We start from the raw sequence: 23,860 nt of genomic DNA, 5'->3' as shown, positions 1-23,860 counted from the left end.
AGGCCTATTAGTATTTCAAAAATGCATTTGAAAAATCGTGTCCCCACAATTTTGTTAACTGCTCCCCTCACAGAGGTTGTGCCAATATGCACGATAAACCAAGCTATTAAGGGTTAATTCAAGCTCCTTGTCTGAAAGTTTCATCAAAATCAAACCCACAGTTTTCGAGAAAAAAGCCTAACAGTACCGCAACCTCGGATTTTCCCCATACAAAAAAGAGGGGCAAAAATGAAATTACCTACTGCTCCACTCCTAGAGGTTGTGCCAACATGCACGGTATATGGGTAGATAGGGGATAATCTAGGGACTGTTCTGTGAAAGTTTTATCAAAATCAAACCCACAGATTTTGAGAAAATTGCTTAACAGTTGGGGGTGTTAAAAAGGTTATTAAAAGGCCGTTTAATCCAGAAACGGTACCATTGGATACTAAGACATAAACCACAATGTAAACAGCTTAGCCATGACAATCATTCGACGCTAACTTTCTATAACTTTATACAGCTCTCACAGAGGTTGTGCCAACTTGCACGGTATCGCATTCGAAGGGGCATCATTATAGCTAATTTCTGAATAAATTACAGGCAATTCAAACCCACAGTTTTCGAGAAATTCAAGTCTTTTCAATTATGGCTTTTGCCACGCGGTCACACTGTCAAGGCCTGCGATAAATCGTATGACCCGTGACATCAACCATCAAAATATATATGCAAACTTTAATTAATTCATACAGCTCTCACAGAGGTTGTGCCAACTTGCACGGTATCGCATTCGAAGGGGCATCATTAAAGCTAATTTCTAAATAAATTTCAGGCAATTCAAACCCACAGTTTTCGAGAAATTCAAGTCTTTTCAATTATGGCTTTTGCCACGCGGTCACACTGCCAAGGCCTGCAATAAATCGTATGACCCGTGACATCAACCATCAAAATATATATGCAAACTTTAATTAATTCATACAGCTCTCACAGAGGTTGTGCCAACTTGCACGGTATCGCATTCGAAGGGGCATCATTAAAGCTAATTTCTAAATAAATTTCAGGCAATTCAAACCCACAGTTTTCGAGAAATTCAAGTCTTTTCAATTATGGCTTTTGCCACGCGGTCACACTGTCAAGGCCTGAATATATATTTTGATGGTTGATGTCACGGGTCATACGATTTATCGCAGGCCTTGGCAGTGTGACCGCGTGGCAAAAGCCATAATTGAAAAGACTTGAATTTCTCGAAAACTGTGGGTTTGAATTGCCTGAAATTTATTTAGAAATTAGCTTTAATGATGCCCCTTCGAATGCGATACCGTGCAAGTTGGCACAACCTCTGTGAGAGCTGTATGAATTAATTAAAGTTTGCATATATATTTTGATGGTTGATGTCACGGGTCATACGATTTATTGCAGGCCTTGGCAGTGTGACCGCGTGGCAAAAGCCATAATTGAAAAGACTTGAATTTCTCGAAAACTGTGGGTTTGAATTGCCTGAAATTTATTTAGAAATTAGCTTTAATGATGCCCCTTCGAATGCGATACCGTGCAAGTTGGCACAACCTCTGTGAGAGCTGTATGAATTAATTAAAGTTTGCATATATATTTTGATGGTTGATGTCACGGGTCATACGATTTATCGCAGGCCTTGACAGTGTGACCGCGTGGCAAAAGCCATAATTGAAAAGACTTGAATTTCTCGAAAACTGTGGGTTTGAATTGCCTGTAATTTATTCAGAAATTAGCTATAATGATGCCCCTTCGAATGCGATACCGTGCAAGTTGGCACAACCTCTGTGAGAGCTGTATAAAGTTATAGAAAGTTAGCGTCGAATGATTGTCATGGCTAAGCTGTTTACATTGTGGTTTATGTCTTAGTATCCAATGGTACCGTTTCTGGATTAAACGGCCTTTTAATAACCTTTTTAACACCCCCAACTGTTAAGCAATTTTCTCAAAATCTGTGGGTTTGATTTTGATAAAACTTTCACAGAACAGTCCCTAGATTATCCCCTATCTACCCATATACCGTGCATGTTGGCACAACCTCTAGGAGTGGAGCAGTAGGTAATTTCATTTTTGCCCCTCTTTTTTGTATGGGGAAAATCCGAGGTTGCGGTACTGTTAGGCTTTTTTCTCGAAAACTGTGGGTTTGATTTTGATGAAACTTTCAGACAAGGAGCTTGAATTAACCCTTAATAGCTTGGTTTATCGTGCATATTGGCACAACCTCTGTGAGGGGAGCAGTTAACAAAATTGTGGGGACACGATTTTTCAAATGCATTTTTGAAACACTAATAGGCCTCGTATGTGTCCCAAACCTACCTAGCTCGATAGATCTTTTCTTTCTTAACAATCTAGCATTTTAAATTTTTCGATTTGGTCCCCAAATAGCGAGAAAATTTAAAAATAAAAAGAGCCCCATGTTCCATATTCCACCGTTCCCGTTTTCGTTGCTAACAGGCCGACGCTAATTTGACGCACATAAATTTTTTTACAAATTTGCACATATGTTTTAAAGTCTAGCTTCAAAAATATAAAAATAGTTTTTACCATTTTTTTAAATTTTGATGAGTAGATAAACTTTAAACTCATACATCTGAAATATATATTAACACTCCCTTACTTTTCCAATGGAACCCGGTGAACATTTTGATAATGACAATGAAATACTCTCTTTTTATAACAAAAACAATACTGTCTTCAGCGTTTATTTTATTGTATACTTATTGTTAGCGTCTCTCACCAGTTTTTTTTTTGGTTTTGGTCAGTTGGAAATAAAAAAGTGAAAACAAATCGTTCTAATAAATTAAGTGTACAGGGAATCATCAATTTGCCTACGATCGCTTTCATCCTTGGGCAGTGTTCATCCTGCTGCCGGAACCGCTGCTCACTGTCGCTGCTGCAATTGACTGCTGCTCCTTGGCGGCCACCACGCCCTCCACGGCCTGAACTTGCTCCTGGATGTCCCGTCGCTCCTGCTGACGCACCAGCTCGAAATACAGGCCCCGCTTGGCCATCAGTTCGTCATGTTTGCCGGTCTAAAAAATAGAAGATAAAAATAATAAATTATTTGTAAGAAGTGGTAGTCTTAAGCTTATTTATATACTTTAGAGTAAGTGGATGTTCTATATGTAAGCAATGCGACACGCTCAAATAGTTATTGTACAAAAAATCTGAAGAATTCGCGCTTTAAATGTCAGTGCTTGTAACTGAAATAAAGCAATTGGCAAGCATAGGGATACAAATCAGTCTAACAAGAACCTAAGTCTAGTCTCTAGAGTTACATGGATTAAAAATCCATTGCTTTTTCGTGTAATCCGCGTTATAATAAGTAACCAAAGGCCAACTCACCTCCACAACGCGTCCCTGATCAAGGACGACGATGAGGTCTGCATTTCGTATCGTGGACAACCGATGAGCAATCACCAGGGTGGTGCGATTCTTGACCGCCGTGTCCAGTGCCTTCTGCACCTCCGCCTCGCTGGTGGCGTCCAAAGCACTCGTCGCCTCGTCCAGAATGAGGATGCGCGGATTCTTCAGCAGCGCCCGGGCGATGGCGATGCGTTGCCGCTGGCCGCCGCTCAACTGAGTGCCCCGTTCGCCCACATGCGTCGCATAGCCGTCGGGCAGGGCGGTCACAAAGTCGTGCGATTGCGATAGTCGCGCAGCCGCATACACATCCTCCTCGCCCGCATCCGGTTTGCCATAACGGATATTCTCCAATATCGAGGTGCCAAAAAGCACCGGCTGCTGTTCGATGAAACCGAGGACATTGGATCGCAGCCAATAGGGCGAGATGTCCGAAAGCTTGTACCCATCCAGTTTGATGTTGCCTGCCGAGGGTTCGTAGAAGCGTTCCACCAGCGAGGCTATTGTCGACTTGCCCGATCCACTGGCTCCCACCAGGGCCACCGTCTGGCCCGGGCGGAGCGTCAGGCTGAAGTCCTTGAGCACCACCTGCAGGGAGGATCGAAATTGGAAGGGTCAGTAGGGTTTTTTATAACATAAACTGGTTGGGAGAATGTTGATTCTAAGCAGAGTTGCTTTTCCTGTATAAACATGCTATTTTTTTTATATTTTTTATAATAAAATCCTTAAAAGAGGTGGTCTAGAAGAGTTTTAGCATATAATGGTCTAAATAATTAAAAACTGAAAAAATACTTGCTATTAAGGTTGTTTTACTCGTAATATTTACTTCACAATTATTAAGGCTTTCTGAGATATAGAAAATTTAAGCATAATCAAAATGAATATTAACTATTTAGTTAGAATTCACTAACAATTGGTTGTATTTAATCTGTATATATATATGATCCTGTCAGTTTTCGCCCAGAAAGGAAATTAGTTTTTTGTATTAGTCTGGTGGTAATCTTTTTATCACTTCGTCGTAAATATAAGCTATAAACGTTTGTGGCGGTTATAAACTTGTTATCTATTTACGGAAGCGATAAGAAGTTGGTAAATATTACATAAAAAAGAATTACCGGCTTTTAAGTAATACTACATTGATTTACTTTAGAGACTTGGTAAAAATGTGAGTTATCCCTCAAGGAAACAGGACTAGCGTTTAAACCCCACGATACTCACATGATCCGGCCGCATGGGATATGCGAAGGAGACGTTCTCGAACCGAATCTCGCCGTGCAGCCGCTCCTGCGGGATGATGTAGCCGCGCAGCAGCTCCACTTGCGGCTGCAGCGAGAGGAACTCAAAGACCCGACTGCCGGCCGTCATGCCCCTGATCATGGTGCCCAGCAGGATGGATCCCTGGGCCAGGGATCGCTGCACACCCTGCGAGGCCACCAGGAAGGCCATCAGGGCACCCGGCGACAGGCTCTCCGTGGACATGAGATGGCCGCCCATGAAGAGCGTCGATAGGACTAGTGTGTTGAGGAAGAAGTTGGTCAGGCCCTGGAAGATGGCGATGCCGTAGCCGAGCTCCTGCGCCAGGCGGGCCGCCTCATTGGTCTCCGCCTCGAACAGCTGCATCTCGCGGTATTCACAGGCACTGGATCTAACCGTCCGGATGTTCGACAGTGCCTCCTCGCAAACTCCCGTCGCTCTTTCCGCCTGCGCCTGCGAGCTTTTGCTCAACGAGCGCAGTTTTCTGCCCAAATACGACATGAACATCACCACACATGGCACGCTGGCCAGCGCAATGGCTGCCATGTGCGGGGAGATCATGAAGAGCGATATACTGCCGCCGATCAGCTGAGCAGCGCTGCGCAATCCCTGGGCCACGAACTGCTTAAACGAGGTCTTGAAGTCCTGCACATCGGCGGTCAGTCGGTTGACCAACTCACCCGTTCGATTCTCATCGAAGAAGGCAATGTCCTGGACGACGATCTGTGTGAACAGATCCTGCCGCATCTTGGCCGCCATCTGCTCACCGACGCGGCTCAACAGGTAGATGTACATGAAGGTGAATCCCGACTGCAGCATGTACAGGCTCATAAGATTTCCGGCCGGTTTGCTCACGTCCTTCACGAAGGAGTTGTTGATGGGATCCGTCACGTATGTGTTGGCATATCTGGCCAGCGTGTTGACCAGGTCGCCGAGCAGATTGGGGATGCGGATGTTGATGTACGCCACGATCAGGGCGGCCTGCGAATGAGGGGATTTAAATTAGTACAATATTTGTATAGGTGCTGCCATGCTCGAAGTTGCCTATGTACTTATTGCTTCTTTTAAAAATTACTTTGCTTTCTATAAAGAAGACTATATTAAGATCTCCCTCCTAAAAATAAATACAAAAGAACATAGTTCAAACAGAAAATATGATAATAATAGGTACAAGTACCAAAAAACTAAAAGATAGCAATCTATCCCAACTCTATCCATTTCTATAGTTAAAGAAACCAAATATATCTTAAATCTATTAGGTTTTATAAATGGTATATCTATTTTTTTTAGAAGTTACTTTGCTTTGTCTAAGTAAAAATATAATTAGACCCCCTTTTTTAAAATGATTACTAAAGAACGAAGGTCATACAGAAAATATGATTATATTAGGCAAGCACATATACCAAAAAATGAATACTTTATAAGATAGAAACCCATGCCTGCCTCCGATTAATTCCTATTATAAAATAAATAAAATTCAAATAAACCCTTAATTTATCAGGTTCTTAATTTGGTATATAACAATTGCTTTAATCCCCAGATCTAATAATTTACTTCCCCTTTTTCTTATCTTCCTGTTTATTGGGCGTATTAACTTTCTATCTGTCTATTGATCTTTGGAATTGCAACTTTTGAAATGTTTCTGAGTAGCTTCTATACCATATAATAGTGCAATTATGCAAAGTTTCCTAACTTGGTTTACAATAAACCCCTAGGGTCGCCTGAAATATGGTCTGTGGTCTAGGATTAAGTGTTTCTATGGATTCCTAATTTGTTGCTCTTCTGGCAGACACTGCTCTTAGAGCTTAAAAGTGTCCATAGATTACATTGCTCCCTTGATCCTTGGGACACTCCTCTTATCAACTTGTTGCTCTCCTGCCGTAGAACACTACTGCGGGTTTCCCTGTCTGAACGAAGCACTCACGCATACGGCCCCGATCAGCTCCCAGAGATGTGGCTCCAGGTAGGCCCACAGTCGTTGCCAGTCGAAGTGCTGCTCCTCCGCCTTTTCCTCCTCCTGCTCCTTGCGAACGGCCAGTCGGCTTCCCTCGCAGTGGACCAACCCTCCGCGGTGCCCCGCCCACCAGGAGCGGGCGCCCAAACCGATGGTCAGGCTTCCACCGCCCCACAAAAGTAGGCGTGTCGTGTGTAGCAGGCGGCTGGCGTTTGTGGGCGGCAGTGGGGTCGTGGGCGGATGTGGATGTGGAGCTCCTTTGGCGTTCGTGCCGCGCAGATGTTGTCGCATCAGGCGGGCGGCATTCTGGAGGCGTGGCAGTGGCTGCTGCGAGGGCTGCAGCAGGTGGCGACTGTGGGAAAAACGGGCGGTTAATAATAAGTTTGCCATTGATAGATTGATGACATAACCCGAGTGAGGGCAAAGGGGGGTGTGTTGTTTTCCCGAGCAGCTGCTGGCCGCGGTGGATCGGGCATCGCAATCCCTGGCCCCGCACGGTCACCCCTACCTGTACAAATCGCTGCTCCTGCCGCAATTGGACACGAGTAGGCGCAGCATCTCTTCTCGTCTCGCGTGGCTTGCAAATATCAACAAAATACGCAAGCGCTAAGGCATCAGCTGGCGATAGGCACACACAGACACACACGCATATGGCCAGCGATAGGCAGCTGCGAAAGTATCGATATTTGTTAAAAGGGGATTCCCGATTTTTTCGTACTGCATTTTTTTAATTCTTCGAATTATAGTTTCTTGAAATTCAATGCAAGTCTTTTATATACTCTATTGAAAAGTATTACCTTGTGTATAGCAACTCTCCATTAATAACTAACGTAAAGACGACATATTTAAAGACAGGAGTATGATTAAAGGAATCAGGAATAAAAAGATTTAGCTATAAAATTAGATTTGTATTTAAAATAAGCACATTTCCGTATTTTTTAAGCATTTTGGATATTAAAACATTTAGTTAAGTTTATTTCGGTTCGTATCCCAATAAAACAAGAAAATACAAAATGAAAGGGAACAAAGTATATGGACAAATAATTAAATATTTAAAATTGACAATTCCATTATATTTTTTGTATGTATGATTCTTACCTTTCGTGTTTGGTATTATCCCACTTAATAAGAAATTCTAGTGAAATTAATTTTCTCTTTTTTATATCTTAATTAAAATTTGGCTTAAAGTTTTTTTTACACGTTAATCAATTTTAATTTATTGTATTTTGGTTTTGTCAAACTGCATTTCCAGTGAGGTGATAATAATTAATGTTCCGGAAATGTTATCCTTATGTTGTTAAATATAGCTATTTTTCATTGAATTATAATTGAACAATAATAATACAATTAACTCTTATCGTTTTTATCCCATCTCTAACCCTCACCTAGTCTGGCCACCCTGGCTGCCTGTCCCGTCCGCTCGCCAGTCTGGCAACGCCACGAAAGTCGAGTTGGCATTTGGGAGATTTTGCTGTGTTCGGATCGAAAAAATTCCCTAGTTAATTGTTTAAAAACCAAGACGACTGCTTTAGCAATCAGCAAACAAGTAAATGTATTGTTTCGTCAACTGCCAGAGAACAGTACCAAGTGCGTGTAAATAAACAAGCGATTTGTGTAAGTCAGCAGGCAGCGTAAGCTAATTAGAAGAGAAAATGGAAAGGGACATCGACACTTGTCCCCTCTCTCTCTCTCTCCATATGTGTGTGTGTGTGCCTGAGTGCGTATGTGTGTGTGTTCAGTCTCGTAATTTTTGGCCGTGTTTTATTTTTAAAAGAAAAACAAATTGACAAAGACAACTGCCAAGTGTTGTTTCGTTTTATTATGGCCAGTAAAAATAATTGTTTGGTCAAGTTTTGCACGGGAACACCGGATTGCAACCCTGCGTTTGGTTCTTTTTTGCCGAGAGGGAGAGAGCTCTCTTTCTCTCTCTCCCTCAACCACTGCTCCAATTTTTTTCCCCCAAGAGAGTGTTTTCACTTTTGACTTGCACAGCAAAATATAAAAAAACAAACATTTGCAATTGGGGATTTTATTTTAAGTTACTCAGTAAACTCAAATGAAAAAATTATCAGTGGCTTAGAAAAAAAAGGTAAAAAAAAATGCAGCAAAAAACCTGCTGCGTCAAGAGAACAAAAACAACAACAGTAAGAGAGCGAAACGGTGGTAACAAAACGAACAAGAAGAAGCGCAGAAGAGTGTGGGAGGGAGATGGGAAATATATGGCAAACGTCCACGTAAACTTTTAACTTTTCCGCTCATTGTCGCCTTATAATATACGCTTTATTCCATATTGTTTAAAATTGGTTTGCGTATTTTCCATCGCTTTTCACAACACCCAGCTGGTATTGAGGAAAAATCAGTCGAAACGGGTAATTTTCCATCAAAACTGGTTTGGTTCATTGAACTGCTCCACAAAATCCACCACCCACCACCTGCGAACTCCTCGGAAAAATCCTTATAACACCTGGAAACCTTTTAAATATCTCAAGGGATACTAGATGAAGGTCCAACTATAAGGGTTTTTGAAAGGCCACACACGTTTTTTACTAGCGATTAACTTCTTTGTAATGTAATAGAACTGAAACTTCCTATACAACACCATTTTGGGTTAGTAATCTTAAAAATAATCTTAAAATCTTTTAAAATTGCTGGTTTGGAAATCACTAGGTCCTAAAAAGCATTTATATGCCCGACCTGATATGGAGTTTATCGGTTTAAACAATGTTTTCACCATACTTCCTTATCGAAACATAACATTATATTGAAACACAGAAAATGAGAATTCATTTTACAATACACGCGTAATATTATATGCAAATTTTTTAATAAAAGCGGGGTACATATTTAAGATTATCAGAGTTTATCTTCCCAGTTGACTTTCGTAAGAAAGAACATACAAATCTGAGACCCTACTTTTATACGATTTAAAATAATGGATATATTGGTTTAATAACTATATATAAAATTAAGATGTAGTAGGCTTATGTATATGTGTCTTTTAAAATGTTCTTCTGCCTATTTAATAAGTGTTAATATGTGTTTTGTTTCTCTTTTTTAAGATCCAATATGTTGCACAACAATGCGCCCTGGCTGCCACCGCATCAGCAGCAGCAGCAGCAACAGGCCCCGCAGCAACATCCTAATCCCCAGCAGCAACATGCAACGCCCCAACAGCAGCAACCTCATCCTGCCCAGCAGCAGCAGCTCTATGCCAGCCAAATGTTCCAGCAACAGCAGCCAAATTACTGGCCGGAGGAGCAGCACCAGCAGCAGCAGCAGCAGCCATCGCTGAACTACAATAATTACTTTACGGGACAGCAGCAGCAACATCCTTTGCAGCAGCAGCAACTGCCACCGCAGCAACAGCAACATCAACAGCCTACGCAACAGCAACACACTATCCAGCAGCAACTGTATTATCCCACTCACCAGCAGCCACAAGTCCCGGCTCCAGCGGAACCCGCTCTGGACACGTTTGACAACAATAATAGCGGAGGAGGAGGAGGTGGAGGCGGTGGTGGTGGTGGCCGGAGCGATGGCTGGGGTGATTGGGGCGATTGGAACGACAATAGCAACAATAATAATAGCGTCAGCAGCATTAGCAACAGCAACGAGGCCTTGTTGGAGCCATCGGGACAACTGCTAGAGGATTCCTTTAATGTGCAGTCCTCGCCAGGCAGCTGGCAAGCCTTTGCCACCAGTAACAATGTCAATAATAATGTGGAACTGCCGCCTCCAACGGATCAGCAAGCACCACAATTGCAGCAGCAGCCATTGCATCAGCAATCGGCACCTTTGTTGCACCACCAGCAGCCGCAATCGCCGCCAGAGCTTGGCCAAGAACCCGAACTGGATGCCATTGTGCCTCCTCAGGCTTTCCAAAACCAACCAGCAGCTGTAGCACCGCCACCCACATCACTGGCTTCATTTGCCCCACCACCGTCTGCTTTAGGATCACCGCTATTTGCTGTGGGAGCTCCTCCAGCACATCTCGCAGCGGTGGGAGCTCCTCCAGCGCCTCTTGCCGGAGTGGGAGCACCACCAGCACCCTTGGTTCCAATGGGAGCACCACCAACGGAGTCTGCTGGCATTGCACCACCAGCTGCCCTGCCGCCTACTGCTGGCAATCCCTTTAAACGCTCCACGGGTCTCAACAAGCGTGTTAACATAATGGCCAATCCGGCGGGAGGAGCTCCTTCGCCACCAGCACCAGCTGCAGTTGCTCCTGCGGCACCAATAGCACCAATAGCTCCAATAGCACCACCAGCGGAGCAGCTCTATGGCTTACCAGCAGAAGCTCACGGAGATGGTTTCAATTTATCGGCGGCACCACCTGTTGAGGCTTCAATTGGAGCTCCACTAGGTGTACCTGCGTCCATTCCTGCACCAACCGCATCGTACTATGCACCACCACCTCTTCTGCAGCCTGTCCAGCCCGTGGAGCCAGACAACCAGGAGGTGTTGTCCGCCCCGAATGACGAGCGTGCTCAGTACTTGCAGACAAGTCACCTGTCCGAGCAACTGGGCGAAGGTGAAGCGGATCAGGATGCTGGTTTGCTACCGCCACCGGGCCTTTCCCGTCTGGTCTTGGGCCAACCAGAGTTGGACTCGCAGCAGCAACGCCTTGTAACTGGGGCCACGGAACAGCCACCACTCAATGTCGCCCAGGTGGCCGCACTGCACATGCAGGAGCGTCAGGCGGATGGCGAGGACACCTCCGATGGGGAGCAGCAAGTGCGTAATATACAGACGCCACCACGTCGAGTAGTCACTGGCGTAGAGACCAATGCCCCATCCTTAAGGGAGCAGCGGGAAGTGGTGCTGGATGGCGAGAATCTGGAGGATCGCGAAGCTATTCCACCACCAGCTCTGGCCGAACTTCCCCCAACATCGGTACATCACAACATTCTACCCGATGAGCCGGAGCAGCTTCAATACAACAATCCCCCACAGGCACAGACCCCACTTAATGCCCAACAACCTCATCAGCAGCAACCACTGTTGCAGCAGCAACAACACCAGCCACATCCAAGCCAGCAGGAGAAGAAGCGTGCGGCGGTGGGACGTCGGGCTAATGCCTCGCTGGATCTGGAGACCGAAGACGAGTCGGATGAGTTCCTGCAAAGCGAAAGGGAGCGGGATCGTGAGCGTGAGCGCAGGGATTTGATGGACGAGAGACAGGGTCGTGGACGCAGCCATGGTCACTACACTTACGATGGCGAAACGGAGGACTCTGTCCGCGGTACTGCCCACCACGAGACCAAATCCCTGAGGGAAACGCAACACAGGCGCAATCACGACTCCACGCGCTCTCGTCGCCCCCAGGAACCGAAGGTGGAGCGCGAGAGGGAACGGGACAGGGAGCGTGACCGAACCTGGCGCCGACGATCCAACAAGTATCACAGTGGCGGCGAGGATCAGGAGCGTTCCTACGATCACTCGCGTCGCTTCAACAACAGCACCTACGACGGCGAGTCGGATAATCCGGAGATAAATCATCTGGGCGAGGGAGAGCTTGATGGCAGCACCGGAGGAGCCGGCGGTAGCGGTGGTCGGAGCAGTAAGGCCGGTCGTCAGCGACGCAGCGCTGCCGAGGAGGACTTTGACGATTACGAACGAGAACGCGAACGCGATCGTCAGTACTCCAGGCGCTCTACGAAAACGCAGTCATCGGCTGACAAATCGCGCTCCTCTGGCGGTCGACGAAGCTACGAGAATCACGGACGCAGTGGCGGTCGACCGGAGGATGGTCGCAGACGTCATCAGGATCTGCGGAACTGGGACGGTGGCTATGAGGAGTACCGCCGGAAGAGTTCGCGCAACAGCGATCTCGAGAAGGAGCGCATCAATGGCGGAAACACCAGCGGTGGCGGAGGAGCCGGTGGTTCCGGCTCGGGCAAACGTCGCAACAACTACGATCAGTATGCCGTGTCTACCGGTGCCTATGATCCGTACAGTATGTACGAGCAAATGTCGCGGAATCCACATGCCTATGCCGATATGTACGCCAAGTTCTACGGCCAGATGATCAATTCGATGACGGCCGCTGTGTCGGCGGCTGCTTCGAAGTCGGGAGTTCCTGGTGCCGCGGCGATACCAGGCTTGGTGCCCGGCGCAGTTCCGGTGAGTGCCGCCCAGCTGGTGGCCGCCACAAGTGGAGCCAGTGTCAGCGGGAGCAGTGAAGCCGCCATGCTCAGGGAGCGAGAAAGGTTAGTTCCGAAACTTCTATGACTTGTTTTTATTTTTTTTAATTGAAAGATTTATTGGACTTTAAGAGCATCCTCAGAAACTTGCAGAGATTTTGGAAAGGGTTTTTAGGAATTCAGAACACATATTATTCGAATAGATCAGGTTTATGGGTTTTGGCTCAGAAATTTATAGCAAATCTATTCTAAAATAAACGAATATAAAAACATTTTTGAAATCTTAAATAATGAGCCTTTCAAAAATTATTGTTATGGGTTGTTAAGAAGTCAGAACATATGTTTTTGGAAGAGATCAGGTTTATAAGTTTTGACTCAGAAATTCAAAAAATCTAGCCTAAAATAAACCAATTGCACAAAACAACTTTTTAGTTGTCAAAAACAGTTTTAAAATCTTAAATAATGAGCCTTCCTTAATTTATTGTTAGTCCTATGAAGGAACTATCCCATACATACGTAGGTTTATTTGAAGTTTCTTTGTCAACAAATAGTATTTAATATTTAGTATTGGTATTTAAAATAAATTCTATAATTTCCAGGATTGGTTCTTTTTAAAACGATTTCCTTATGCATATATTTATAAGTGTGACGAAATTTGACTCGTGACTTGAGCGTGTTAAATCTCTTTTTAATGATCTATAAAATGCAGACGTTAGAAAAAGATTAAATAAATTAGATAGCATGTTATTATTCAACCGTTAAAAAGTCACTATCTTGCTTTATGTCGTGGACTACAATGAAAAGTAAACCCTAAAATCTCTGCAAGTTTTGGATGATAAAGTTTCGGTTATTCCGAAATCGTGTTCTTTTGCCACCGTTCCTTTAGTTTAACCTTAACCTCTAGCCTGAACCTTTCACCTGCTCCTAACCTTTTGATCTTGAAGTAGCTGTTGGTTTTCTCTTACTCGTTTATCTTAGTTCGCTTTTTGCTAACTAAAAACTAATGATTAACCTAGTTTGTTTAACATAATAATGGGACCATCCCACCTCCCCTTTCCCTTTTTACACCCTGACCCCGCCCCCTTAAATGTTGAGGTTGGACTTGGGCTTTTAATCTTATCAACTAAACTAAATTGCTCATTTTTGTAGTTAGTGATTAGAATCGAGGTCTCTCTCTCGCTCGCTCTCTCGCAGCTTTCTCTTTCCCTTGCGTTGAACCCATTTACATGTTACACATTCCAATTGGATTCCACCATCCCAGCCATATACCATGTTCCACTTCCAATTTGTTCCCCGTCTGACGATCGTTGTGTACTACGTGTTTTACTAATTAAGTGAAAAAAAAACACCAAAAATCCCCAACAAAAACAAAAAATTAAAACTAATGCAAATTCGTAAATAACCGCAAAACTGTTTTCGTCTCTAACCAACAACAACAACAACAACCAAATGCACAACAAAAAACGAACAACAACAACAACATTTGTGCTATCTGCCCAACTTCCCACCTTTACATTATACAATACAGGTATACACACGCATACATAACCCAAGCCAATGAATTCCATCGCCACCAATACAAAGAGCTGATCTACCAGCAACAACAACAACAACAACATCAACTTCAGAGGGAGGATCTTAACTCCAGTTTTAACATTACGGAGGATAATGCCAGTTTATACGGATCGCGTGGAGGATCCATCTATAACCAATACCATCCATATCCGCTCTCCAGTGCCCGCTCGTTGAGCAATCTGAACGGCGATGGACGCAATTCCCGATCCGGACCGTATTACGCTGGTTCCGAGTGCGGTCTCGATATCAGGTGGTCAAAAAAAAAAAGAATGCTTAGACAACCAAAACGAGAAAGGACCTACACTTTGGCAAGCCAAAGTTTATATATACCCTTGCATGAACTCTAGATATCATCCTAAAAGAATGATCGTATCTCAATTTTTTGTTTCCAACAACAGTTGTAAAAGTTTGCTAATGACCAAAACTTGGTCCTTTGGTTATAATAAGACCATCAATTACCACATTAATAGGCCATATTTTAATTAGATACATAGTATTCCTATTATTAACCAATTCAATTTCCTTCAAACTGTTAAAAAGTCTAGTCAGCAATTGGATTTCTTATTAAAATATATATTTAAATATATATTATATTGGTTTGTCAGGCATAGCACTACACTACGATATAATATTTCGATATTAATCGAAATTTAAATGGCGAGCTTTTAATATTAACAATGCTTTAACAATTGGAACTCAAATTTCTTGAATCCTATGAATATAGTATGTTGTATCACTTAAAAAAAACATTACCTGTACAATGGTAATACACCAAAATTACCCATACAAATTAAGAAACCTTCTGCAAGGGTATACAAAAAAAAACAAACTTAAAAATTCTGCTGTCCAACAAAAAACTAAACCCACTCTCTCGCTTTCTCTTACTCTCCTGCGAAGCTTTGCGCTATCATCTAGGCAAAATTCAAATCAACCAAAACACCTGTCCTTCTCACCCACTTTCTCCATCTCTGTCGCACTCACTCTTCTGCTGCTTTGGAAAATCGTTTCTTCGCTTTGTCTCTGTCTAGAACAGATGATCTCTCGATTTCTGTCTCTGTCTCACATTTTTGGATGGTTGGGTTCAGGAAACTTGCTTTTGTAGTTTTATTATGGTTACAAATATATATATTATATATATAATCAGTGATCTTTGAGTTATTATTATTATTATTATTATTACTATACCGAATTATTAATATTTATTGGACCATCTTGGTATCACTGACTACTAAATTGTATTGCTTTTTTTTGGGCAAAGCTACCTTAGTAATCAAGAAAAGGATGCAATTTCTAAGCAAGTTAACACGAAGATCTTCGAAATTGTAGTTGTACAAGTTAGTTATGATGGTTATTTAGCTGCAAAAGGCATACACCGATAAAAATGTCTACTGCTTAGAGAACCAAAACTCGAGTAAAAAATATTAAACCTAAAAAATAACAATCAGTTGAAGTGATAGTTACGATTTTATCAAAAATTAGAGAGGTCAGGAGCATTTAAAATAAATTTAGGAGGCTTTTTAGGCTGACTGAGGTATTATAATCTTCCTAATAAATATGATAAAATTGCTTGGGACTTTAAAGTGCCTTCTGAAATCTTTCCTTTAAGTGGCATGCAGTGGAAACTGTTGAAATCTACTTCGCCGATGGGTTATTTTTCCCCTATTCCACTATATAGCCCTTACCTTTCCCCAAAACCCCATCTCTGATCTGAACCCCCAATTCCCATTTTCGATTTTGCATGATCTTTTGGTTATTTCTTCTTTTAAAAGTTTATTTACCTTTGCCACTGATACTAATTTCTATGTTTTTGTGATCCACCGCAGAGCTGCTGCCGAAGCGGCACCATCGACTTATGGTGGAGTGGCCACCGCTGGAACGGTGAGCACCACCGCGGTGGCTCGTCCGCCGCGCAGACGCACTCCCCTGCAGTTCAACCGGCCGCATTTGGTGGCCTCTTATGCGATGAGTCTGCTGCTGAAGGTGAAACCCAAGTACGCTGGACGCGGACGTCTGCGCAACGACGTGGAGGTGGCACCACCACGCATCCGGGACGGAACGAGCAGCCTGCTGCGCATGTATCCGGGTCCCTTGCAAGGCCGCAAGTTGCACAAGGACAAGATCATCAGTTTCTGCAAGGAACAGATACGACTGGGACCCACAAAGGGTTGCACTGCGCTGTATGCCACCCAGAAGAAGCCACAGGGCAGCGTGGTCAAATACCGTGCCTCACATGCCCTTATGTGGAACCTTCTTATACTGCTGCTTCGCCAGAATGGGGTAAGTTTGGGGTAAGGTGTTCTAACTTGCAAACATGTAATCATTGCATTCCATCTTTTCAGTACATTGCCGACACTGATGTGGGCGACCTGTTGCTGGAGAATCAGCAGGAGTATCCCTACGATCCCAGCGAGTACGAAGCTGAGAACGAGCCAGAGGTGGAGGCTGAGCAGGATGTTGCTGCTCCAGCGGAGAAGGCAGTGGAATCGGATTCAGATAGTCAATCGCCGGCAGCAGCTGCTACGCCAGAGGAAACACCTGCCGTGGGTGCAGCAGCTAGCTCATCCAATGAAGCGAATGTGGGAGCTGCAGCGGCTGCAGCTGGAGGAGCTGGACAGACGCCTCTGTCGGAACAGGCAGCCACGGACAAGTTCCGCAGCTATGTGCTGCGCGGCAATGTGGAGGAGGCCCTGCAGTGGGCCACCGACAATGGCCTGTGGACGCATGCCTTTTTCCTGGCCCTCTACGAGGATCGCTATGCTCTCACCGATGTGGCCCAGAAGTTCCTTAACCGCGCCATCAAGGGCAATGATCCGTTGCAGACGCTCTACCAAATGAAGAGCTGCCAGACGCCGGCGTGCGTCAGCCAGCTGAGAGATGAGCAATGGGGCGATTGGCGGTCACATCTATCCATTCTGGTGACCAACAAGAGTCGCCAGCCGGAATATGATCGCAGTTCGGTGGTGGCACTTGGCGACACTCTTTTCCAGCGGGGTGATATCTATGCAGCACACTTTTGTTATCTGGTGGCCCAGGAGGAGTTCGGGCGCTACGATAGCTCTGCCACAGAGCTGACTACTTTGACAGCCAATGTACCCAGGTGAGATACGCTTTCTAGCTCCTTTCTACTCCCTTACTTATCTCACTTTCGATTACAGGCTTATCCTGCTGGGCTCCTCGCATTACAAGCACTTCAATGAGTTCGCCAGCAACGAGGCCATCATCATGACGGAGATCTACGAGTACGCACGATCGCTGTTCGATCCCAAGTTCAGCATTGCACACTTCCAGCACTACAAGTTCCTGCTGGCCACCAGGATCCTCGATTATGGCCAGCACTTCCGCTGCACCAACTACTTAGAGCAAATCGCCAAGCACATTGAACTGAAGCCGGAGAGCTACGACGCCGATTTCATCCAGCGGGTAGGATTCTTTTGATTAGTATTATATGGAATCTTGTTAACCTTTATATTTCTTTTTGCAGGTCTGGGGTTTGGCTGAACGCCTACGCTACCATGATCCCATCCTGATCAATCGTGTGTCCTTTGCGAGTCCTCCGAATGCCACCAACAAGGATAGCGCAGTTCCCGAGGAAAAGGCCTGGTTGCGCCAGCTGCGATCCCTAACCGATGTGGTGGGTTAAACATTGGGGAACCGTCTTGTAAATGTATCTAAATGCGATGTACATTCCTTGCAGCAGCAGCAGCAGCCAGAGCAATTGCAACAGTTGCAGCAGGAAAAGCAAATCCAGCAGGAGCAGAACGACATCGACCAGCAGTTTGCCGAGGTGAATAAGCAGTTCCGGGAGCTGAACATGCAATACGATGGTGGCAATCTGGAGAATACGCTGCAACAGCAAGTGCCACCGCCAGTGGAACAGCAGCCAGTGCAGCAAGTTCTGCCGGAAGCGCACCAACAGCCGGCACAACAATACTATGAGCCACCAGCACCTCAAGCGCCGGCCGAGTCGGATCCCTATGGCCAGGGACAACAGCCCTACTACGATCCCAATGCGGGCCAGCTGCAATACGACCCGAATGCGGTGCAGCACCAATACGATCCGAATGTGGCCCACCATCAATATGAACAGCAACCGACTGGCAACTATGGCCAAGTAGAACCTGCCGCTGAGGCCTATCAACCAGGTCAAACTGCAGATCCATCTGCTGTTCCCCCAAGCTATGGTTATGACTACTGGTCGGGCACACAGCAGCCACCCTATGGCGATGAGGTAGGTCCAGGATCCAGCCATCCCTAAACCCTCTGTATTCCCATATGATGCTTTTACAAAGACAATTTCTTAGCTAAGAGAGATACTTTTTCTTATATTGAGTTAAATATAGCTTTATCCTAACTATAAGTTTATTTTCTAATTGGTTTACAGAGGGTTTCATTGTTTGCTTCTTTATCTTTTTCATTTATTTTAAGTTGATCTATGTGTATAAGCTGTATTTGTCTATATTATGTTTTAGTTTTGTACTTTATGGTTTCTATGTTTAAGTCTTGAACTTGTGTTATAGCCAAACAAGTAGGACTCGCCAAATTGCTAACAAGTTTCTATCACATTGCACACGCACACACACAACATCGAAAAAATAAAAACACGCTTTATTTCGAATGGAAATGCAGCCAAATGAGAATCAAGCTGCCTTAAAGGAACAGGAGGACGAGGAGGAGGAGGATGAGCAGCAGATATTGCAGCAGGCACAGCAGCATCAGTTGCATCAGGCCAAGCTGCAACAGGAGCAACATACTCGCAGCAATGGTGCCGCCAACAGCAACAATCGCTTCAAATCGAATGCTTTGAAGCAGGAAAAGAGCAGCAGTGCATTGCGAAAAAGGCAAGAGGCGTCTAGAACAGCCACCATAGCAGCGGCAGCAGCAGCAATTGCCCAGATAACACCAGCAACACATGCAGCAGCAGCAGCAGGAGCGACGACAGCAGCAACATCAACGGCAAAGGCATTCAATTTGAATGATGTAAGTAGCTATTCGAACATAAATAAACGACATCAAGCTACCAGCAACAGCAGCAACAATCGCAGCAGCAACAAAGCAACAGCAGCAGCAGCAACAAAAGCAGCAACAGCAACAACAGCAGCATCTCTTCCTAATCAATCACTAAGTTGTAGAAAGTCTAACAGCCAAAATAGCCATTACTTAGCCACGCCCAAAACGCTTACGACGCCCACGCGTTTTATTGCCGCCAAAACAGCCACAGTTACAGCCACGCCCACAGCGCCCACCACATCGACGACCACGTCGTCTCCAGGTGCCAGAGGAGTGACCACCAAGCGGGTTAACTTTAATCTGCCCTCAACTATTGCCGAATCGGAGCAGGAATTTGAGCATGAACTGGACTTTGGGGACGACGACGAGGAGGAGGAGGGTCATTCAATGGCTTTGGCGCAGGCCAAACCAAGTGGACATCTCTCGCGGAAGCCTCACATTGTCTTCAATGGCACCTATCCCATTGATATGCCCCTGTTGCAGGGGCAGAACCAACTCAAGGGTAACTCCTATGACCCAGAGGCCAATACAGATCGTGGTGACCTGCAGCGCTATAGGAACTACATGCTCCATGACTATGTGATCGATGAGGATGCCGAGGGTGAGGAGCAGGCCGAAGATGAGGAGGATGAGTATGCGGACGAGGATCTCTTTCCCTACCCCGAAGACGATGAGAGCTTTGATGACGGGGATTACTATACCCATGAGCTGCTCAACAAGTATGGGATTATACCAGGCAAAGAGACAGGCGGCGGAGGAGGAGGAGGCGGAGGACGAAGGGCTGAGAGAACACCGGCTTCCGTGGAGGCAGCCAGCTCCTCGGCCTCCCAGCCGCAACATGTGTGGTCCATGGAGGAGCTGATAGCCAATCCGGCCATACCACTGAACTACAAGAAAATGTGCTCCGAGGTGGAGCACAGCCTGAGTCGATTCGAGAACTATCTGGACAGCAAGAAGGAGCAACAGATGCAACCGCCGGCAGTCCCAGTGCGCACCTTCGACATCGATGCACCCACGCGAAGGGGTCATCGGAGCAGCAGCAGCAGCGGCACATCCGCAAATGCTGGCTTGACTCTTAGATCTAAGAAGAAATTGTAAAAACAAACTCACTGAAAATGAAAACAAATGTCCTAAAGATCAGTATTTATGAAACCCAAGAGTTTGGGTAGAAAAGAAAAGGAGGAGCAAGTGCAACGCTGCTTTTTTTCTCTTTTTGGGTGCTTTCTGTACCTGGAGCTTGTCTTAACCTGTTAGCTGTTAAATCTAGAATTAGTCTATAATGCCCCTAAGCAATCTGTAATCACTAAGCCTTATATACTACCGATAATTGTGAGCAAGAGGTTTTTTGACTGCGCCAGTTTATTTGCCATGTTTACGTTGTTCATTCGATTCGATTTGACTAACCCATATAACTACTCTCTGTTACTAACCAACCTAAACACTATGACTTATGTCTTATGACTTATGACTTATGCCTAAACCGATTGCTTCTCGCAGTAGACTAATCCAATGCCATTTCTTAACTCCAACTTCAATTTTGCATCACGATCAACGAACAACAACAGCTGCAGCAGCAGGCACGCCCGGCCATTTCCATGCCCAAGTCAAAGAGCTATGGGGATGAGGACGATGGTGGTGCTGGTGGTGCGGCACATCCTGGCCAGAAACCATCGCTTGGAGGCTCCTCTGAGGCGGCTGGCAAACAGCAGACATCGGGCAAACCGGCCAACTCCGGCGGCGATCTTGGGTGAGCTATTACTAGATATGATATGATATGATGATTTTCTAAAAACAAATCTCTTCGTTTTAAAGTGCACCTGGCAATCAGAATGCGGGCTGGTTTGGCGGCCTCTGGAACAAGCTGTCGCTAAAGCCGAAGAACCAAATGATTCTGCCGGACGACAAGAATCCCACCATCGTTTGGGACAAGGAGCGCAAATGCTGGACAAACACCGAGGGCAACGGCGAAGAGGTGGAGAGCTTTAAGCCGCCGCCCAAGATGAGTGATCTGGGCATGGGAGGACCACCGGCAGCTCCAGGAGGCATGGGCATGGGCATGGGTGCAGCGCTACCGCCAATGGCCACCAATCCTCTGGGCGGCCACCAAGCCGCACCGTTGATGGATCAACAGCCTCCGGTGCAGCCGCAAATGTACGGCAGTGCCATTGATTACACGGCTGCTCCGGCTGCACCCGAGATGATACCCACGGTTCCATCGCCGGCGCCACTGCCTGTCCCATCACCTGCACCGGCAGTGGTTGCGGCAGCGGCGCCCAATCCCGCGGCCACTCCCGGAGGACCCCAGCCCAAGCTGCAGTCGAACATGTTCAAGATGCAACGCAACCGCAGTAAGTTGGCCATCCATTTTTACAGAAAATCTGTGTAGGATTTGAACTTTTATACAAGTTTTAAGATATAAATCGCAACAAGTAGATTTTTTATATGTACATTGCACATACATATATTAATCTTGTCTAAAATTAAAACCCCAGATATAAAAAAAATTGACTCGCGAACCCTTGAGATTCATTTGAAAAATTTTAAGGGAAGTGTAATAATACTCATTGGGAAGTTAAACAAATTCAAGATGCAATGCGGCTTTAAATTTCAAGATCCATATTACTATTAACAAGTACATACACTTATCTATTAAGTCCAAGCAGAGAGCTCTATAGATACAAAAAATTTACTCGCGAATTCTTGAGCTTAATTTTAAAAACTTTTTTCAATTAAGTGTAATGAAATAATTCTTATTAATTTTTTTAAAGAAAATCAAAGAGATAGTCCTACATGCTAAAGATGAAACGCAATCGCACTAAGTTGCCTACCATTTTTTAACAAAATCTGTCCAGGATTTAAAGGTCATAAGTCAATATACCCATATATAATTTTGGGTTTTCAAAAGGAAATTTTAAATTTCTAGATCCGAATTATTATTAAGAAGTAAATTATATTTTGTATATATATTTACTTAATCGAAGTCTAAAAACCTTAATATAAAATAATGGACTCGCGAATTCTTGAGATTCATTTAAGAAACCAATTTTTATTCATTTTCTTTGCTAAGAAATACATTAAGGTGTTATTTATTTATAGTTCCTGACTAATCCTTTTCAAATCTTTTACTTTGCAGCGCTGAAGAACTCCTACGTGGATGTGTTCAATCCCTCGGGGGCGCCCATGTCGGCGGCGCCGGAGAATGTGCTGGCCCCCATAATGGCGCCGGCAGCGGTGCCCCAAGGCGGTTTCTTTGTGCCCGGAGCGGCGCCCACGCACCAGCAGTAGGGGATCTGAGTGGGAGCTAGCTCAGGACCAGGAGCAGGAGCCTCGGGATCAGGAGCAGCAACAGGTGTGCATGGATGATGGAGGAGGATGAGGATGGGGAGGATGTGCAGAGGGCTGCCACAAATGCCAACGAGATGTGAGTTGAGACGGATGATGGCGGATGATGCCTGATTGATTGAGTTACTCTTTCATTGCAGCAGCACTTCGAAACTACGTAAAAAAAAAGAAAAACCTTTTCAACGAACGCTACCACACGCACACACACAGTCATGCATAAAATATACACACACGCCATCCACACGAGAAAAGGCAACTTTCCAGCAGGGGAAAAGTTGGTCCTTCGATTTTATCAAGCTCCTACAGTTTGTTAAACTTCTGTCGTCTGTCTGTCCTATCTTTGTGTGTGTGTCTCTACTAAATTAACTCACCCAACTCTTAATTAAACACCTAATTTTACCATTTTATGCGCATGCGATTGTGTGTGTGTGAGTGTGCGATCGGTGTCTTAACGTTTAGTGAATGATTAATTGAGGAAACGATGAAGAAAGCGATTTATGTACGACTAGCGAATTATATATGTAAATTTTCTCTATGTAAACTATACGCCCCCCGATTCCCCTAACCCCCCTCTATATCCTCCTTCTCCCCCGATTTCTGTTTATATACATGTTTCTTTTGTATGTTGCATAGTTTTTATGATTATTTTTTGTTTAGCTGTATGAAAATGTATTCGAAGGAGGTCAGACATTCGGAATTCACCTTGATTATGCATTGCTGTATTTCCCACATCTAAATACTATATATATGTATAACTGATCTATCTGTATGTTTTCTATGAACTACAAAATTGATATTGCATTGATAAGCGATTGAGAAGCAAATGATTTCCTTTCTCGATGTATTCTTCTCTCTCTCTGTGTCTCCTTATACGATTGGTGTGAAATATGCAAATGATTCCAATTATATATATATTTATAAATGTATCTTTAGAACAATTTAAATGGTTTTTTCTGTTTTTTACTTTTTGTTTGAATTTGAAAATGCATTTTTAAAATGTTTATTTGTTAGAACTTGTTTGTTTTATGCTTTAATTTTTAATTTTAATAATATACAAAAAAAAAATAACTGGTGCAGGCAAAAAAAGAAATAAGCAAGGAATGGAAGGAATGAAAGAAAGTAAAATAATGAAATTATATAGGAATATACTGGCACACATATGTATTATGTACAAATCGAAATGCTAATTGGTATATCAAAATTAAAATAGAAATCCTCCAAGTAGGGACAA

At 44.4% G+C, this 23,860-nt stretch overlaps 2 protein-coding genes across 11 annotated transcripts; one reads left to right on the top strand and one right to left on the bottom strand.

Moving 5' to 3' along the window:
• Positions 1 to 2,677: 2,677 nt before the first annotated feature.
• On the bottom strand, positions 2,678 to 7,224 carry LOC108005160 (mitochondrial potassium channel ATP-binding subunit). The gene is made up of 5 exons (XM_017068335.4): positions 7,071 to 7,224; positions 6,533 to 6,914; positions 4,573 to 5,589; positions 3,337 to 3,942; positions 2,678 to 3,023 (listed from the first exon to the last, which is right to left on the bottom strand). The coding sequence occupies exons 1-5, from the start codon at positions 7,118 to 7,120 to the stop codon at positions 2,832 to 2,834; spliced, it is 2,247 nt and encodes a 748-aa protein (XP_016923824.2). The 5' UTR covers positions 7,121 to 7,224; the 3' UTR covers positions 2,678 to 2,831.
• A 757-nt stretch (positions 7,225 to 7,981) lies between these two features.
• Sec16 (Secretory 16) lies at positions 7,982 to 23,573 on the top strand. 10 transcript variants are annotated; one of them, XM_036821393.3, is made up of 13 exons: positions 7,985 to 8,176; positions 9,622 to 12,771; positions 14,234 to 14,530; positions 16,104 to 16,557; positions 16,620 to 17,377; positions 17,436 to 17,700; positions 17,762 to 17,911; positions 17,978 to 18,508; positions 18,907 to 19,257; positions 20,853 to 21,034; positions 21,100 to 21,635; positions 22,421 to 22,708; positions 22,770 to 23,573. In XM_036821393.3, the coding sequence occupies exons 2-12, from the start codon at positions 9,629 to 9,631 to the stop codon at positions 22,570 to 22,572; spliced, it is 6,819 nt and encodes a 2,272-aa protein (XP_036677288.2). In that variant the 5' UTR covers positions 7,985 to 8,176; positions 9,622 to 9,628; the 3' UTR covers positions 22,573 to 22,708; positions 22,770 to 23,573. The 10 variants fall into 10 exon arrangements, with proteins under 10 accessions (XP_016924027.2, XP_016924026.2, XP_016924032.2 ...); XM_036821392.3 differs by having other exon boundaries at positions 7,986 to 8,176; positions 17,975 to 18,508; positions 22,773 to 23,573; XM_036821391.3 differs by having other exon boundaries at positions 7,986 to 8,176; positions 17,975 to 18,508.
• The last annotated feature ends 287 nt before the right edge of the window (positions 23,574 to 23,860 follow it).

Source organism: Drosophila suzukii, chromosome X (genome assembly GCF_043229965.1).
Source record: "Drosophila suzukii chromosome X, CBGP_Dsuzu_IsoJpt1.0, whole genome shotgun sequence".
Classification (NCBI taxonomy): Eukaryota; Metazoa; Arthropoda; class Insecta; order Diptera; family Drosophilidae; genus Drosophila; species Drosophila suzukii.
The sequence above is the reverse complement of the archived record's forward strand: the minus strand, read 5'-3'. Positions and strand labels throughout refer to the sequence as shown.

What these genes read in the sequence shown, in the direction of transcription:
- LOC108005160 (XM_017068335.4), bottom strand. Translation starts at nt 7,120, where the DNA reads ATGCTGCGCCTACTCGTGTCCAATTGCGGCAGGAGCAGCGATTTGTAC. An exon ending in AGGAGCAGCGATTTGTACAG is followed by an intron (nt 6,915 to 7,070) that starts GTAGGGGTGACC and finishes TTTTTCCCACAG; the next exon opens with TCGCCACCTGCTGCAGCCCT. An exon ending in AGCTGATCGGGGCCGTATGC is followed by an intron (nt 5,590 to 6,532) that starts GTGAGTGCTTCG and finishes CCTCATTCGCAG; the next exon opens with GCCGCCCTGATCGTGGCGTA.
- Sec16 (XM_017068538.4), top strand. Translation starts at nt 9,629, where the DNA reads ATGTTGCACAACAATGCGCCCTGGCTGCCACCGCATCAGCAGCAGCAG. An exon ending in GAGTGCGGTCTCGATATCAG is followed by an intron (nt 14,531 to 16,103) that starts GTGGTCAAAAAA and finishes GATCCACCGCAG; the next exon opens with AGCTGCTGCCGAAGCGGCAC. An exon ending in AGCCACCCTATGGCGATGAG is followed by an intron (nt 18,509 to 18,906) that starts GTAGGTCCAGGA and finishes ATGGAAATGCAG; the next exon opens with CCAAATGAGAATCAAGCTGC.